General features: G+C 35.5%; 1 protein-coding gene across 1 annotated transcript; it reads left to right on the top strand.

Annotated features, from left to right (window-relative positions):
• The first annotated feature begins 7,045 nt into the window (after positions 1–7,045).
• On the top strand, positions 7,046–14,671 carry FGB (fibrinogen beta chain). The gene is made up of 9 exons (XM_055336237.1): positions 7,046–7,182; positions 7,457–7,477; positions 9,839–10,030; positions 10,511–10,694; positions 11,639–11,866; positions 12,393–12,506; positions 12,869–12,994; positions 13,214–13,499; positions 14,269–14,671. Exons 1-9 carry the CDS (start codon positions 7,081–7,083, stop codon positions 14,498–14,500), a joined length of 1,485 nt encoding a protein of 494 aa, XP_055192212.1. The 5' UTR covers positions 7,046–7,080; the 3' UTR covers positions 14,501–14,671.
• The last annotated feature ends 3,395 nt before the right edge of the window (positions 14,672–18,066 follow it).

Genomic DNA, 18,066 nt, shown 5'->3' with positions numbered 1-18,066 from the left:
CCTCGGCTGCTGAGAGCACCTGCGCTGATGCTGTCCCGCTGACACTTGGTGGCCGAATATTGCGGAACACTTTGCATTTGAGAAAGCGTGCAAAGATCTTTGTTTTAGCCCTGTACGGCAAATCCCCACATTTATTTTTATGCTGCATAGATTTTTTTTTTTTTTTAAATCTCTCAAAACCGCACGATTTTCAGCCGGTCTGCTAATGGACGTGGTGGCGTCGACAGCATCAAAGGGCAGCTTTTCAAAGCTGGCGGAAGAAAGACACAACTGAAGACTCGAGCCACTTTTATTTATACACATCCTGGTGCCAAAATAGCAGTATTTTATATTGTCTTGTCTTAGGTAAAATGCAGTTTTCGATCAAGCCTGTCCCATTACTTTTCTATGGAAACAGGAGTTGAACATCTGTAAATCCGATAGGCAAACATTTCACTGGCCCTGCTTGTTCCTTAAGCTAATCAATTCCACTGATCTCTGAGCATACCGCATGGGCTTTGAGAGGGAAGAAGTCTTATTGAGGGACACCTGGGGGGCCCAGTGGGGGAGCATCTGCTTCGGCCCAGGACGCCCAGGACGGCCCAGGACGTGATCCGGGGGTCCCTGATCATCGGGCTCCCTGCAGGGATGGAGCCTGCTTCTCCCTCTGCCTGTTTCTCTGCCTCTCTCTCTGTGTCTCTCATGAGTAAATAAATAAAATCCTATCAAAAGTATATCAATGTGAATTGCTAATCTCATTGGATGTACATTGATTCTTAATTAATCAAAAACATTAAGGTCATGTTTCTACTTGAAAATACAATCCTGTTTGAATTTGAGTGAGTTTGGCCTACTGAGTTTCTGCAGCAATAGCCACTGGTGGTGGGCCTCACGAAGAAATTCTATAATGGTGCAATATGTACTTGGGAACCTACATCATATTTTAACTTCCTCATAGATAGTGATAACTATACAAAAGAATACTATTTTTAAAAGTGATGAAATTATAGAAATGTAAACAAGATTCTAATATATCTATGGCAATATAATAACTGTCTAGTTGGGCCTGTTAACATGTTAATCATCCAGGAAAAAAATTGCATGAACCCAGACTCATCAAACATTGTAATAGTTGAGATAAATTGCACTAGACTATGTTTCTTTTAAAAAGTTCTCTTGAATCTGTAGAATTATATTACCCACCCAAAAGTTTTAGATAGATGGAGCTCCCCAATTATGTAGCTCATGGATCTATGACTTACCTATGTTGTATGAAAATTTTATATTTATACCAGAATCTGAGTTTTGTTTGTTTCATTATCTGGTGAAAGAATCTATAGATTTCTTTGGATTCCTAAAAAAATCTAGGACGTTGGAAAGATTAAGAACCTCTGTCCTGGTGGACACTCAGAGCTGCCTTATTCCAGCAGTAGAGGTCACTATTGCTCTTTCTGATGATAGGAGGATTTTCCTAATAAGGGTTTTTCCCTTATCTTTCTAAGGACAGGAGTTTACCACCTAAAGTATGGTGAATAATTTATTAATGTAAATATGAACTTTGTGTAAAACCAATAGTACAAATTTTAAGGAAGGGCCTCTTTTTATTAATCTAGGTTTTTTTTTTTTTTAAACTCTCCAGGATATGAGATCCCTGCATTCTGTTTCAAATACTTGTGTCCTTTGTCCTTAAATAAGTGAGAGGGGGTCACATGATTATAGATTTAATTTTTTTTTTATGATAGTCACAGAGAGAGAGAGAGAGGCAGAGACATAAGCAGAGGGAGAAGCAGGCTCCATGCACCGGGAGCCCGATGTGGGATTCGATCCCGGGTCTCCAGGATCGCACCCTGGGCCAAAGGCAGGCGCCAAACCGCTGCGCCACCCAGGGATCCCTGATTATAGATTTAGTGTCCTTTTCATCTTTTTATCAGGTTTTTCATTAAAAGTGTTTTCTCATTTTTATACTCATAAAAAGATGAATATTATTTCGTCTTGTTTCTTTCAGTTTAGTAGGCTAAATATAATCTCTGCAGACACTAACTACTCTTTTCATACAATATTCTGTAGACTTGTTTGACAAAATCTGTCCTTTTCCTTATGAACTACGGATTTGTAGTTCTTCTCTAATTCAAAAGGGAGGGATGGTGGAAGTTATCATTTCTTTTTTGGCTTCTAAGGTCAGAACCAGTTAAAAAGAATACTTGGGCATTTCTTCCAGGATTTGGTCTTTATTACAATGCTAAGAATGGGCCCAAATGCTGAGGTAGTGTTAGCAAGTGATTCCTAGTAATAGAGTTAAGAGGACAGCTTCTGGAACCACTGGAGACAGTGAGGGAGCTATTTTTCCAGTCAATGCCTGGAAAGGCCTGGGACATAATAAAGCTGCACTGTCAGTTATAAATATCTTAGATAAGGGTGTGTATGTGACAGAGGAGGGAAGTGTTGCTTATTTCAGTTTTTGCTCCTACTTTGTGAAGTCTCATCCCATGTCACAAAAACAGGTGTCGTATTGAACATGATCACGATTCATAATTTATCTTGTTTCTGTTTTGCAAACTGTGTCAGTGTTTTTGCTGACACAGAAAAAATAGCAATGTGACATTTCTAGTTGTCTCAGCTGAGTTCGTATACTACCATGTATGATGGTAATATTTGTTTAATTATCTGTATTCCCCAATTGATATATGGGGTGAGTGTGGTGTGAAATTATCACACACCCCGTATCTGGATAACTTGCAAAACTGGTAGGCTTTTAATATTTGTTGAATGATTGAATAAGTAAGGTGTTAAGTTGTAGACACTTAAACGTGGGGATGGAAGGCACTGAGACCTTAATTTTGATGTGGGGTTGCAAGTATTAAATCTGTCGTGAAAAATATTGTACGTAATTGTATTGTGTGTGTATATTGTGTGCTCACTCCTGAACAGATACTACTATTTCAACAATAATTAATTTAACCTTAACCCTTTCCTGTATGTAAGGCAGAGAATTGCTTGTATGAGGATAGTCTGTCTTTCTGATCATTATAAATTTTCTGAAAGTGAATTATTCTCCACTATATTTAGATAAGTTAGTACCACATTTTATCTAGTTTATCTAGTTTAGTTCTGACATTAAATTAAAAGATACTAATTTATTTGTAAAAATATATCTTTTTATTTTTTAAAGAATATATCTTTTTAAAAACTTGGCTTAGTTAGCAGAAAAACTTCCTGACATCAATAATTAAGAGGATTAAGACATTTTGATTATTTGAAACTTTTATTTATTTATTTTTAAAGATTTTATTTATTCATAGAGACAGAGAGAGAGAGATAGGCAGAGACACAGGCAGAGGGAGAAGCAGGCTCCATGCAGAGAGCCCGACCTGGGACTCATCCAGGGTCCCGACCTGGGACCCGATTCAGGGTCTCCCGGATCATGCCCTGGGCTGCAGGCGGCGCTAAACCGCTGCGCCACCAGGGCTGCCCTATTTGAAACTTTTACACCGTAATTTAGGCACTTTTAAGATTAAAAAAAAAAAAAAAAAGAACTATCAAAAGCTAGCTTTATGTTTTTAGATAAACTTTAGGAACATTCTCTTAGCCACAAAACAAGAGTTCTTGCTATCACTATTATTATCCCCACCTAATTTTTCCTGAAAATATTAGTCATGAGGTTAGACAAAAGAAGAAATACCCGTGTAACATGGGAAATAAGGAAGTAAAGCTACGTGTATTTGCAAATGACACGATTGCATACCTCAAACAAACAAGCAAAGAAGAAATCAACTGGAAAAACTATTGGAAACAACAAGATAATTCACTAAGAGAGTGGAGTATGAAGTATTCAATAGCTCTCATATACACAGTTAAAAAATATAATGGCAGGAATCATCTTATTTATAACAGCAAAACATGAAAAATGTGCAAGACCTAGAAAAATATTTAAGGGACACCCCCCAAAAAAAGATCTGAATCAATGAAAATAGACAGTTATTCTTGGATTGGAAAAGTCAAAAATAAATGTCTGCTATGCCATTAATTCAATCCTGAGTACCTTTTATGGAAAATATTTTTAATTCAAGAAATAGTGAAATACATGTACTAAAATACTCCAAAATAAAATAAAAGTTTTTATTTATCTAGTGCATTGACGATCAGCACCCACATGTCTTCCCTTCATGCCACAGAGCTTCCAGGCAGGACAGATTATCTGTAATCTCTGTCACTGATTTACTATCCTTGATTTATGTAATGATATCAGCTAATCGGAAGAACACTGCACTATTGACTGAAAATATAACTGAACAAATAATACTCCCTTCCTCCTCCACCAATAGCATCAACATTTTTTAAAGTATGTATTTTTATAAGCAGAATATCTGCAAATACATTTTTCTCTTTGAAAATATGATAATTTACTTTGTAATATTAGGCACTTTTGAATGTTAGTGTAGCTGTATGTAACTCAGTAGGAAAAAAATATCTAATAAGACCTGGAATTTAAAAAGCTCACAGTTGTTATCACTGCATTGGTTATGCCTTTCATACAAAAATGAATAGCCACACCCAGACCCACATATCAGGGTGCAAATAAAGACCGGACTGTCTTGCCGGTCCAAGACAGTATAGCCCCAAGACAATGGGCTGGCCAAGATAACAACAACAAACAAACCAAAATGCTACTGGTAGATTCTTTATAATGTTTATATTTTGTTGGGCAATATGGCATAATGGGCAGAGGGCATGGACTGTAGGCTCAGACAGTCCTGGTCAAGTCCTGGTACTGGTGGTATTTACTACCCGTATGCCTTGGGTAGTTTACTTAACCTCTCAGAGCCTCAGTTTCATCACCAAAGAACTTAATGGTTTCAAGAATTAAGTAAGATAAATGATTATCAGGACTTGGCTTCTGAGGCATGTTTCAGTAAAGGTTAGTTCACTCATTCATTCTACAATTTTTTTTTTTTTATTGAATGCCTGTTATGTCGATCCTGCTCACAAATGTGTCCCCAACCTCTAGCACACTACCTGTCACATAAAAGGCTTTCAAGACTATATGTGAAATGAACATTAAGTCTCTACTCCTATAGAACATACATTCTAGTAGTTTCCATCCTCCACCTTCCTGTTGATGATAGCAAGAATGCCAGAGTAGAAAAAGGTGGGAATTTAAAGGAATTTTCATTTTAATGTTATACAAGATTTTGTTACATGACAGAAAAAACTTGAAAATTAACAAACTTCTGAAAATTAAATAATGGTTCTGTTGCTAGTTTCAGGGCTTGAAAATGAAGTAATAATCTGATAATGTTACCTCAAAAAATTGTATGTTTTCATATCAATCTTTTCAAATCAGCAAGAATCTGACATCATTAACATAAGACCCCATCCAGGTCATTAAAATGGGCTTTTACACAGCTACTTTTTGAAGAGAAATGTTCTCGCATCTTATTTTAATTAATACACACATAATTTGCTTTTATGGTCAGATATGTATTCTTCTAAGAAAAATTAAAACTAAACTGATCTTAAAATACAATATTTACTCAGTACTAATTAATGGTACACAAATTTGGAAAAATCCAGGGAAACAATTTACTTAATTAAAACTCAATACTTTGCTTCTATATATTTGAGTTAAAGGAATTTGGGAATGCAATCTCTGCAGGCAAGAGAAGAAAGTAATTTCATGGGTCTCATACCATTATCAAGAATCTGCTTCCAAGCATGATTTATAGGTGAAGGGAATAAGAGGCACAAACTTGCATTATAAACTAAGTCATGGGGATGAAACGTACAATATAGGGAATAGAATCGATAATATTATAACTGTGTATGGTGACAGGTGGTTACTGTGGTGAGCATTTCCTAACATGTATATGATTGTAGAATTAATATATTGCATACTTGAAATTAATATTATAGTATATGTCAACCATACTTCGATTGAAAACACACTCTCCTGATTTAGCAGATAACCTGCTATCTTTCAAAAAATTATTTTTTAAATGTCATGAGAATGTTTCACTTCCCATACCAAATGCACATACACACATAGAAAATACTACAAAGCAACACACTTGCTGGGATTTGTGTTGTTGACTTTGAGTTCTTCAACACACTTGCTGGGATTTGTGTTGTTGACTTTGAGTTCCTCATTGATTCTTGTAGGAGTTGCTAATCCTGATTGCAACAAATAAATAAAAAGATGAGAGACAGGAATTTGGTGGCTTACAGGAAATAATGATAGGAAATGGACCACATTTAGTGTCTGAGCCTCTATTTGAAATATGTATGAAGGCTTCACTAATGGTAAAGTAACATTGTCTTTATAAACAACATAATATTCTATAAAATATAAATAATGTAATGTAAACATAAAATGTTAATTATGTGCCCAATCACAATAATAATGATTTTGATTTAGGAATCTGTGGTCTCTTAATTATTTTAGCAGTGTTTTGAACATTTTAACTTATATTACTAAAGACAAAGTGTGGAAAGAAGCGAGAGCAAAAAGAAGTTGACATTTTCTTTTTGAGGTTTGTCTATCAGAGCATAAGGCATGAGTTGAAATTTTACTATTCTTATTAGTGTCTAAAAGAAAAGATAAACACATGATGATATAATACTATTCTTAATTTATTGGCCTCTTGAAATTTAATTACCTGATTGCCTCAAGGCATAAACAGTTGTGCTATACTTTTAGTGAACTCAGTTTTGGTGGATTTCTTGTGAGTAGGTAGATTTTTGTGTTTAGATGAAAAATACTTATTTCCTCACACATTCTTTGTGAGCCTGTGCAATATCTGCATTAATTTACAGGAAAGGTGATACACATCTCTTTGAGAAATGTCCAAATTTTCCATCATATTGTCCAATTAAATGAATTGAAGAACTCTGGTGTTTCTAAATTCAGCCAACAGAGAATAGCTGTATGACAAGTAAATAAGTCTTGCTGGGAAGATGTTGCTTAAGTGATAAAATGGTTCAGCCAACAAGTGAACCAAAACATTAAATATTAACTAAGAAAGGTAACCTTTGCTAAAGTGATACCTCACAAAGGACTCAGCTATATATAGGATTGAAGATCTCAGTAAAGTCCACCAGCAAAGGATGGTTTCCTGGAACTTCAAAAATTTTAAAAGCATGAAGAATCTATTACTGCTACTATTGTGTGTTTTTATTGTTAAGTCACAAGCTCAATATTATGATACGGTGACTATTTTTAAATTTTTATATTATTACTAATACTATAATATAAAAAATAACAATGTAATCATGTGAATATTTTAATGAAATTAACATTGATTTTAGTTATGAAGCTGAATGTCAATCTCAGCTAATTTTATTTTATTTAAAAGAATGTCATTGTCATTCATTGTCAATGTCATTTATTGTCATTTTATTTAAAGAATGTTACATAGTATTTCTTACATAAAAACCAAATAATAATGTCTTGTTTTTTGTTTCTTTACCTTTATTTTCCCAGGATAAAGAAGAGAGAATTGTGGTAAGATAGTTTTTCTCACTTGTTATCCTGAGTACTGTGATTTTGATTTAGTTCTAGCAATATGTTATTGCAACTATAAGGACAAATATGAGATTTTTGCAGACTATAAAGTAATGAAAAAGCAGTATTTTAAAAGAAAAAAGCTATGGTAGATTATTGTTTGGTGAAGGAAAGTAATATATAGCTCCTGAAATATATTGGTGACCTATGACTGAAAATTATAAACTAATCTAAAAACAGAATAGACCAAGTGCAGTGATAGAAAATGAAATAATTGGTTTTTTTTCAAGTGAGAAAATCTAAATCATAAGTAATATTTATTGTTATTATTAATGGTTATGAAACATAGTTCAGTATAATTTATTCATTTGCAGAACAGTTTTTCCTCAACTACTATTTTTGCTGATTTATTTCTGTGGGTTTGAAGACAACAAAAATACAGAAATGCATTGAGGGAGATAAATACTTAAAATTATTTTATTCTTAAACGAATAATGATCAAATTTCTCATATATAACATAGTCCGTCACACTGGAAATAAGAGTACACAATAATACTTAAAGGAAGTGATTTGTTCTGATCATTTGGTGAATTTGAAGGGAAATCTAAGTTGTTTTAATTATCAGATCACACAGATAAAAAGATAGTTGTCTGATTAATTGCATTAGGTAAGAAAAATGTAAAGAGTGTGTAAGAGTAAACTTTGGTAAATACTTGGCTAAGCACTTTAACATTTCTACTCACAAGCTAATCCTTTCAGAGATAGTTTACTAGATTAGGCTCCCAAATGGATTTTCCAGTTCAATTATTTCACTAAATGATCTTTATGAACCTAAATATCCATATAATTTCTTTAAATATTTTTAATCTCCCATGTGTAGTAATGCTAGACCGTCAACGCTACTTCACTAATGTCACTCTGAAATAGAAAGGAAATATTTTTCTTCTATTATAATTTGATTTGCAACAAACAAGTGAATCACATTTCATAAAATTCCTGGTAGGACAGACCAGGACCACATGAAATATGTACATTTTCCCCAACTCCTCACATATTATTATTTTTATTCCAATCGTGCTAACCCCGATACTATAGTGATTAAGCAGGGGGATCTGGAGACAACTTGTCTGGGTTTAAAGCCTACCGTATTCTCACTAAATGTTAAGTATTATTTTAGCTTGAATAAATGACAGTAAAATTCAAAATAGAGTCATTGCATGACTTCTAGGCTCACAAAATAGCTGCAGAGTTTAGCCTCTGCTTCAAATCTAGTCATTGTTATTGTAATTAAGCCCCTAAAAGTGTAATTGCTGACAAAGACCACATGACAATATAGTTAATCCAAGCTAACACTTTTACACTGCATTGTATATTTTCCACATCATTATCTTTGAATGTCATATTTTTAAGTTAGCAGATAATTTTAACCATAAACCTTGAGAATTATTTTAAATATGAGAAAATTATGGTGTTTGATAAAGAAATCATGTAGGAAATTTCAAGAAAATGGCTTAAGAAATAATTTTGTGGATACAAAATAATATTGAAATTAGTGGAGAAGCCATTTAAACCATAGTATCCATCATATGCTATTGCAATAGAAATAAAGAGTACTTCCTATGTGTCATGTGCTCTTTGGATGGTGTCATATGAAATGCCATTTAATCCTTACAATCATCTTATACAGCGGTTACTATTATTATCCCTATTTTACATAAGGAAACTGGAGCACAGATACAGTAACTTGCCCAAGATTTTGTAGCTAGTAAGTGGTAGGGTCAAGATTTGAACCCAAGCCATCTGACTCCAGAATACCTTGTTCCTCTTCAAATGTGCTAGAGTCAAAGATTGTCTTATTACAAATAAATCCCAAGTAAATTTCACTTTTAATAAATCTGTATTGCTTCTTAAATATTATTATATAGGAGTTAGGCAAATTAATCAATTCATAAAAACTGAACGTGGGAAAATAATGAACAATGATTACAGGGATTTAGTAATCCAGATAGCTTGACAATATTTATTCCTTCTGACAGTGTGGATGCCTTACTATTTTATATATTCCATGTATCAGGAATCTGATTAGGAATCTGAGGTCATTACTATTCATAATCTGATGCAGCTTTAATTGAAGGCTTGTTTTTAAAAACACCCTCAGGTGCAATAGCTTTTCACGCAGTTTTTCTTTCTCTCGTTCCTGAAGATGCATAAGCAGCCTATTTACCAACAAAGACTAGCCACCTGATAGACCAGAAGCAAACCATTAATCATGCAATAACCTAAATGATAAATTGAGTGTATTGGAACAGTTACATGTCATATCTATGATAACACTTTCCATTTTATTTCTTTCTCTGAAGTCCACTGTGGATGCCCGTGGTCATCGGCCCCTTGACAAGAAGAGGGAAGAGGCTCCCAGCCTGAGACCTGCTCCCCCTCCCATCAGTGGAGGTGGCTATCGAGCTCGTCCAGTCAAACCTGTAGCCAGCCAAAAGAAATTAGAAAGAAAAGCCCCTGATGCTGGGGGCTGTCTTCATGCTGACCCAGATCTGGTGAGTGCACTGATGTTTCTTGTCGTGATGGGTCTCCCATGCAGTCCCGTGGGTCTCACAATGGCTTCCCAATGTTGCCTTGACCCACATCATCATCATTATTTTGTTCATTTATTTTGGAAATAATTATAAAACATATTGGGCCTTGGGTTAAAGGTTCCTTAGTCTTCTTTAGTATGATCCCAAGATAGTAAATTAGGACACATGCATATTGTTTTTAGCTTTGTATTTTGCCCACCTCATTTGGTCAGATGGTAAAATTTTCATAGTCCAGTTATATTTATTTTATGGTAAGGACTAATTTTAATCTTCATAGGAATATGACAGGAACTCTAGATTTTCAGGACAGACATACAGAAAATTAAATTACGAGTTAATATAATGGCTAATGATATCGTTGAATTTTCACTGTGTGCTGTTTCCACAAATACTCATAATCTGAATCCTTTATCTAATGCCTGCTATCTTCTTTGTTTGCAGGGAGTGTTGTGTCCTACAGGATGTCAGTTGCAAGATACTTTGGTAAAACAGGAAAGGCCAATCAGAAAAAGTATAGATGAATTAAATAATAATGTGGAGTCTGTGTCCCAGTCCTCTTCTAGCACCTTTCAGTATATAACTCTGCTAAAAGACATGTGGAAAAACAGACAGAAGCAAATAAGAGGTAGATATCTTGTATTTTATCTTTGATACTCCTATAAAATTGGAACTGCTTGGACTGCTGTGGGCATGCATGATTCTGGGAAGTCCAACATTTCTAGATGAGTCCAAATAGCTCCCACTGCTCTTAGTATGAGCCTGATTACTCTAAGCTTCTCACTTAACCACCTTTACCCACAGCTTGCCATGTAGGCTCCGTTCAGCACTTCTTCTTAGCTAGAATCATTTTCTACGAGAACAAATTTCACCATGAGTTCCTATTTTCATTCTATAAGAAATTTGTGAATCGGAAGACAATAATCAGAGTCAAATTTAGTATTTATAAATTTCATACTTCAGGTTTTGAATATAAGAGGGTAATCTATGATGCACTCAATTGTATTGCAGATAGCACTACCAAATCTTTAAACTCTGAGATCTGAATGTTGTATGCTGTTGGCTGGATGGTTAGGAATCAGCTAGTGAGTAAGCCTTTTGTAGGCATCCCAGTGAGTAGTTTATCCAGTTCAGGACATTTTTCAAAGGTGTCATGACATCCCTCTTGTAAATTTCAAGCCTCTAGAGTACTTATGTGAGATGGATAAATAAATCAAGTGTATCCAATCCACACAATGTTGAACTTCAAAGATGGAAGGCCTAAACACTGCTTTCTCCTCTCCTCCTCACCAGAGAAATAAAGAACCTATTGTATTTTTTTATTAAGCATAAGTTTTAGCTTACTCCTAAGTAACTTACTAGTGTAATAGTTAGACTTTATGTTAATTTGTGTATGTCACAGGCCAAATAATTTCCTCTAAGTACAATTTACATATCATGATTGCCTGACTAGTTCCGTGTCTATTAGATTATTCTCAGCAAATCAAAATCACAACTATATGTTTGAGTACTCCTAGTTTTTTTTATTGGGAGAAAATGTTTACCATTCCTATGTGATTTCTTTTTTTCCAGATAATGAAAATGCAATAAATGAATATTCCTCAGAGCTGGAAAAGCACCAGTTATATATAGAGGAGACTGTGACCAGCAATATTCCAACTAACCTTCGTGTGCTCCGTGCAATCTTGGAAAACTTGAGAAGCAAAATACAAAAATTAGAATCTGATGTCTCAGCTCAGATGGAATACTGCCGCACTCCATGCACAGTCAGTTGCAATATTCCGGTGGTGTCTGGCAAAGGTAACTAGTTAATAAACATATTTCCAGAGGGTTCCAGAATAAATCCTCTCTTAAAAAGAACTTCAAAACGCTTAGTGGCTCTTCCCCAACCAATCCTAATGACATTAGAGCAACACCATGAAGATATCCCTAGCATGCCGTGTTCGGACTTAGCCAAATGTATTTGCCAGTTTTTGATGAACAGGATGTAGTGTAACCATGGTGGTAGCTCCACCTGGCTAATGCACATGCTTGCTTGGATAGGTGTGTGTAGGAGTTTCCCCATCCTATGTGTTCTAGCAAGTTATGTATATCCTAGGACATAAAGGTTGGAGAAGGGCTTATTTCATCCCCTTGGGTAATAGAGCTGAAAACTGAGTTTGGTTTTGTAAAAAGATAATTCAGTTTCTATAATTTATTCTCAAATGTCGAAAATAAAATATTCCTCAGTAACCTGTGTAATCAGTTATCTTATAAAATTGATGACTAAAGACCAAGGAATTATGTTGTAGTCCCCTGAATATAATATACTATTTTATGTTTGCAGAATGTGAGGAAATTATTAGAAATGGAGGTGAAACATCTGAAATGTATCTCATTCAGCCTCACAGTTCTATCACACCATACAGAGTATACTGTGATATGACCACAGACAGTGGAGGTAAGTGTTGGGCAGTGGTTGACCTATTATGCTGTAATGATTTTGATACCATAAAACGCCAAGAAATAAGACCTAGCTTTAACATAACTCACAATGAGCCATTTGATTTGGAACTTAACCTGATATTCTAAAGGTTGTAAAATATCTATGATTCACAATTTAGAGTAAGATAAAAAAGTGTCTGTAGTCTCCAAAGATTTTAAGTTTTCCTTTCATATTTATTTCTTTATTGTATCCATTTTGAAGCACTAAATAGGTGAGCATAAAGTAAATTAAATAGGTGAGGAATTGAGACATTCTCCTCAAAGTGAGATTATTTGTTATTGGTTAATATGTGGCATGTTTGTTTCTTTCAACCAAAGGATGGACAGTGATTCAGAACCGTCAAGATGGTAGCGTTGACTTTGGCAGGACGTGGGATCCATATAAACAAGGATTTGGAAATATTGCAACCAGTGCCGATGGGAAAAAATACTGTGGTCTACCAGGTAAAAACTGGGAGTACAAAATAAAACATCCTGTTGAAAGGTTTTTTTTTTTATTTCTGCTTAGAAAACACAGTGTTGGGAGTCTATTTTTAGGAGTTTTAGGAGGATAGGAGGAGTTTACAAAAAGAATGTGAAAACTAAATATAAGGGAAGAAAGGCAGTTTTTAATTTCCAAAGGTGTTATTTTTGGTGAGATTTTATATTTTATATTTCCTATAGGTGAATATTGGCTTGGGAATGATAAAATTAGCCAGCTTACCAACATAGGACCCACGGAACTTCTTATTGAAATGGAGGACTGGAAAGGCGACAAGGTGAAGGCCCTCTATGGAGGATTCACTATGCAGAATGAGGCCAACAAATACCAACTCTCAGTGAGCAAATATAAGGGAACAGCTGGCAATGCCCTCATAGAAGGAGCTTCTCAACTGTTTGGAGAGAACCAAACCATGACCATCCACAACAGCATGTATTTCAGCACGTACGACAGAGACAATGATGGCTGGTATGTATGGTGTCTTCCCCCCTCCTGCTTTAAAAGCCACCACAAATGCTGTGATTGGAGCTATTAATGATAGCTCATGTTATTAATGACAATCATTTCTTTGGTGCTTCCTGGGTCTTAGCCACCATACTGAGCTCTTCATATGTCACTCTAAACCATTTCTGCTATAAGGTTGTCATTATTATTCTCACTTGACAGATGAAGTTTAGAGAGACAAAGTAATTTACCCAAGGTCATAGAATAATAAAAGGTGGGGATGCCTGGGTGGCTAAGTGGTTGAGTGTCTGACTTTGGCTCAGGGCATGATCCCAGAGTCCCAGGATCAGTCCCCACTTTGGGCTCCCTGCATGGCGCCTGCTTCTCCCTCTGCCTTTATGTCTCCACTTCTCTATCTCTGTCTCTAATGAATAAATAAAGAAAATATTTTTAAAAAATGATAAAAGGTAGACCTCAAACTACAGCACAATTGCCTTCTGAGTAATGAGCATTTAGATAAATTTCTATATCTGTATATTCCAACGTGTACGTTGGAACCTTCATTTTGTTTTCCAGGTTTCTACTAGTGGAGCTGAAAACTGATAGGTCAGTCTAAAGAAACAAATGTAGTTGAACCCATCTCTTTCTTGCTATAGGGTGGAGAAGGCCTTTTGTGTGTTAGTTTGACTTTACTTATAGAACCCGTACTGCACACAGCACTCTTCTGCAGGTGCTTCGCAAAGAATAACTCAATAGCACTGCAGTTCTAATAATCCCAAACATTTCCTTTCAGGATAACTGCAGATCCCAAAAAACAGTGTGCTAGAGAAGATGGTGGTGGATGGTGGTATAATAGATGTCATGCAGCCAATCCAAATGGCAGATACTACTGGGGTGGACATTACAGCTGGGACATGGCAAAACATGGCACAGACGATGGAGTGGTATGGATGAACTGGAAGGGGTCCTGGTATTCAATGAAGAAGATGTCTATGAAGATCAGACCCTTCTTCCCACGGCAATAACCCCCAAAAATATAGATTATTTTTATTCTTCTATATGTAACAACGTTTTTATATATTATGTCATTGGAATAGTCTTTCACACATTGTATCTCCCTAAAACTATCAAAGAATTGTGAGTGTGACTTTTTGGGAAAAGTATTTAGGCTAAATGACATTAAAAATGGCACATGAGTTTCTTTTGTATTCTTCATTTATAGTATCTGATCAAGAACTAACTCAAACGGTAATTGTGAAGAGTGTTTGTAATTTCAATTTCAGTTGATTGTAGAAAGTTTCAAATTAGGAAGAGGAATTCTCTGTCCTTGTTCGGAAGTCCACTTTAAAGACTAAGTACTGGGGATCCCTGGGTGGCGCAGCGGTTTGGCGCCTGCCTTTGGCCCAGGGCGCGATCCTGGAGACCCGGGATCGAGTCCCACGTCGGGCTCCTGGTGCATGGAGCCTGCTTTTCCCTCTGCCTCTCTGCCTCTCTCTCCCTGTGACTATCATAAAAAAAAAAAAAAAAAAAAAAAAAAAAAAAAAGACTTGTTGATTTGCTAAGAACACTTTCCTAAGCTGTAAAAAATAAATAAATAAATAAAAAATCAAGACTAATTACTTAAGATCTGTCACACATGAAAAAACTTTCCAAAAAAATGTATTAATTAAACCAGCCTCTGTTACAATAAATTAATGTATTCTTATTTTGCAATCCACATAACCAATGAGTTAGGCTTTGAACTTGTAAGAAAACAGAAACAATCACAACTTTAAATAGATAATAAACTGTCATTGAACATAGAAAGATTCAAAATCTCACTCTCCACCATGGAAAAACTACTACTCTGCCATTTTGCAAGATTTTGGGATCAGACATCCCAGTAGGACAACCAGGGTCCGGTCTTCATCATTTGTATTTTGGGAGGAATAGTGGGGTAGGAAACAGCTGTTGCCTATTGTCCCTGGAATTTCGGCCTATTGACCTCAATTAGATCTTTGTTTTTCACGTGGTAACATCAGAACTAAAGTAAAAATAGGCTTTCTTTTCTTGCAACTTCTCCCCAAGAAATAAGTATATCAATTCAATACTTCCTTTATCTTCCATTCTTCCATCATTTGACTCCAACTGCCCTGGGCAACCCCATACCCCTAGATTCTTCTTCCCCAATGCAGCATCACTGCCACTGATTTTCATGGAAACTTACTTGAAGCTCGTCCACTTACCTTTGCATCTAGGCAGAGGCTATTAATTTCTATCACAGAAATGCTCTCACTGTCTTCATTCCTCATCAAATCTAACTTCAACTTTTACCTGTTTTCCCTCCCATAAACTCTGTCTCACCCTTACCTATACTCTGTTACTCTACCATCACATATATGGTCCTAAAAACAGGACATTCTGACCAAGTTACCTCCTGCTTAATGTAGCTTTTGTTAATCTAAATGCTATAATACAAATTCCTTGACCAGGAGTGAAAATGATTGGCTACTTGGTCCCAGCACCGTCTCCTGCCCCCTTCACTACACATCTACGTTCTTGTCACAGTGAATTTTCCACCATCCCAGAGAATGTCAGGCCCTTTTATATGATGCTTCCATTGTTAATAGCCTCTTGCCCCCAATGCTATCTGACAAATTATTATTCATTTTTAAGCCTCACTTTAGCTCCAATTTTTATGTTTTACATACCTTTCTCCTTTACTAATGGTGAGCTCCTACACACCTTTGATTCCAGAATCATCAGCCTGTCAGAAAACATGATTTTTATAAATTCATAAATATTGGATGACTAAATCCAATGATTATCAAGGTCTGGGATAGCTCCCCTCCTTCTTCTGTATAGAACCCGTTTTCCAAAGAAGTCACAGAAACTTAATACTGAAAATAGTTAAAAGTAGAACTTTTACAGCAAGACCAAGTATAGCAAAAGCCCACTGGATCAAGGATGGGAAGGTGGCAGGAGCCCAATCCGAAGGAATTATCCCTCAGACCTTTGCTCAAACCCTTAGGAACTCACAGAAGTTCTAATAAGCTTCAAGAAAAGCCACAGAAAACAACAAAAAACCAGTTAAAGTAGACAAGCTTATAGTCAATTCTTAGTTAATGTGCAAATAGCAGGAACACAGAGACCATCCCTGGATGATGTGTAATATCTAAGTCTATCTAGAAAGAAGTAAGCCTTCTTAAGTTATCATTTGGTAAGAAATGCTATGTATCTGATTTTGTACATTCAAGCATCACAAATTTGAATATAGTATAAAGGTAGTGTCCCCAAATTAGGATACATAAAACAGTTTCAGAAAAGATTAACTCGTGACTTTTATGACAATAATAAAAAGATTAGTTGGGAATTATTAATACCACACTGCAGCAGGAGAACCATAACATACTTTATTCTAGGACTAAGAGTGATGGGATGCCTGAGTGGCTCCATGGTTGAGCGTCTGCCTTCTGCCCAGGGGGTGATCCTGGGTCCTGAGATCTAGTTGCACATCAGGGTCCCTGAGGGGAGCCTGCTTTTCCCTCTGCCTGAGTCTTTGCCTCTGTCTCTGTGTCTCTCATGAATAAAAAAATAAAATCTTGAAGAAAAAAAGACAAAGTATGTAAAAAAGCTAAGAAGATATATATACTTGGGATGTAAATTTCCAGTTCCTCTGCATTTAGGAACTAAGGAAAGTATGGATGCCTGGGTGACTCAGAGGTTGAGCGTCTGCCTTTGGCTCAGGTCATGATCCCAGGGGTCCTGGGATCAAGTCTCACAGCCTGCTTCTCCCTCTGACTATGTCTCTGCCTCCCTCTCTGTGTCTCTCATGAATAAATAAATAAAATTTTAAAAAAACAAAAGTAAAAAAAGAAAACAGCTAACCAATGTTGGAAAACCAACACCAGTGTTGGTGTTCTGAAGGTTTTAAAATATATATATTGCCAAATAACTCTCAAGAAAAATGGTATCAATTTACCTTTGGCAGATAGAATTATAGGTGTTTGTTTTATTTTTCTTCTCCCTCAATAATGCTGAATATTGTAATTAAAATCTTGACAATTGCCTTAATTTTAATATCTTAATTACCAGTGAGAGTAAGAGATTTTTAAAATGTTTAATGACCGTTTGTCTATCTTCTCTTGAGAGTTACTTTTCATATCTTTACCGTAATGCTAATATTCTATCAGCATAAATAATCTTTTTTAAAATAATCTTTTATATGAATTCTTAACCATTTCTTACATGTGTAGGATAGCAATCATGAATAGGATATTACCCTCCATTTATTCAAATATTTTATTTCCTAAATAGTTAGACTCAAAGAGTCATATGCTTATGCAAATAGTCTTGACTGGAATCAATATTAACCATTATACCCTTTCTCTCCTCCCAGCCAAGCTGTGACCACTAGGTGATAAGTTTTTTATTTTGTTTTTTTGACTGAATTATATTCATTTTCTCAACAATTTTTTATTTTGAAAAATTCTGGTCTTACAGAGAAATTGCCAGAATAGTTTAATGAATACCTCTATGTCCTTCACCTAGATTCACCAATTGTTTGCTACACTTGCTTTATCTCTCCAAAGGAGATACTTTTAAGTAGTTT

Source organism: Nyctereutes procyonoides, unplaced genomic scaffold (genome assembly GCF_905146905.1).
Source record: "Nyctereutes procyonoides isolate TBG_1078 unplaced genomic scaffold, NYPRO_anot_genome, whole genome shotgun sequence".
Taxonomy (NCBI): Eukaryota; Metazoa; Chordata; class Mammalia; order Carnivora; family Canidae; genus Nyctereutes; species Nyctereutes procyonoides.
This window is presented reverse-complemented; position numbering and strand designations above follow the sequence as displayed.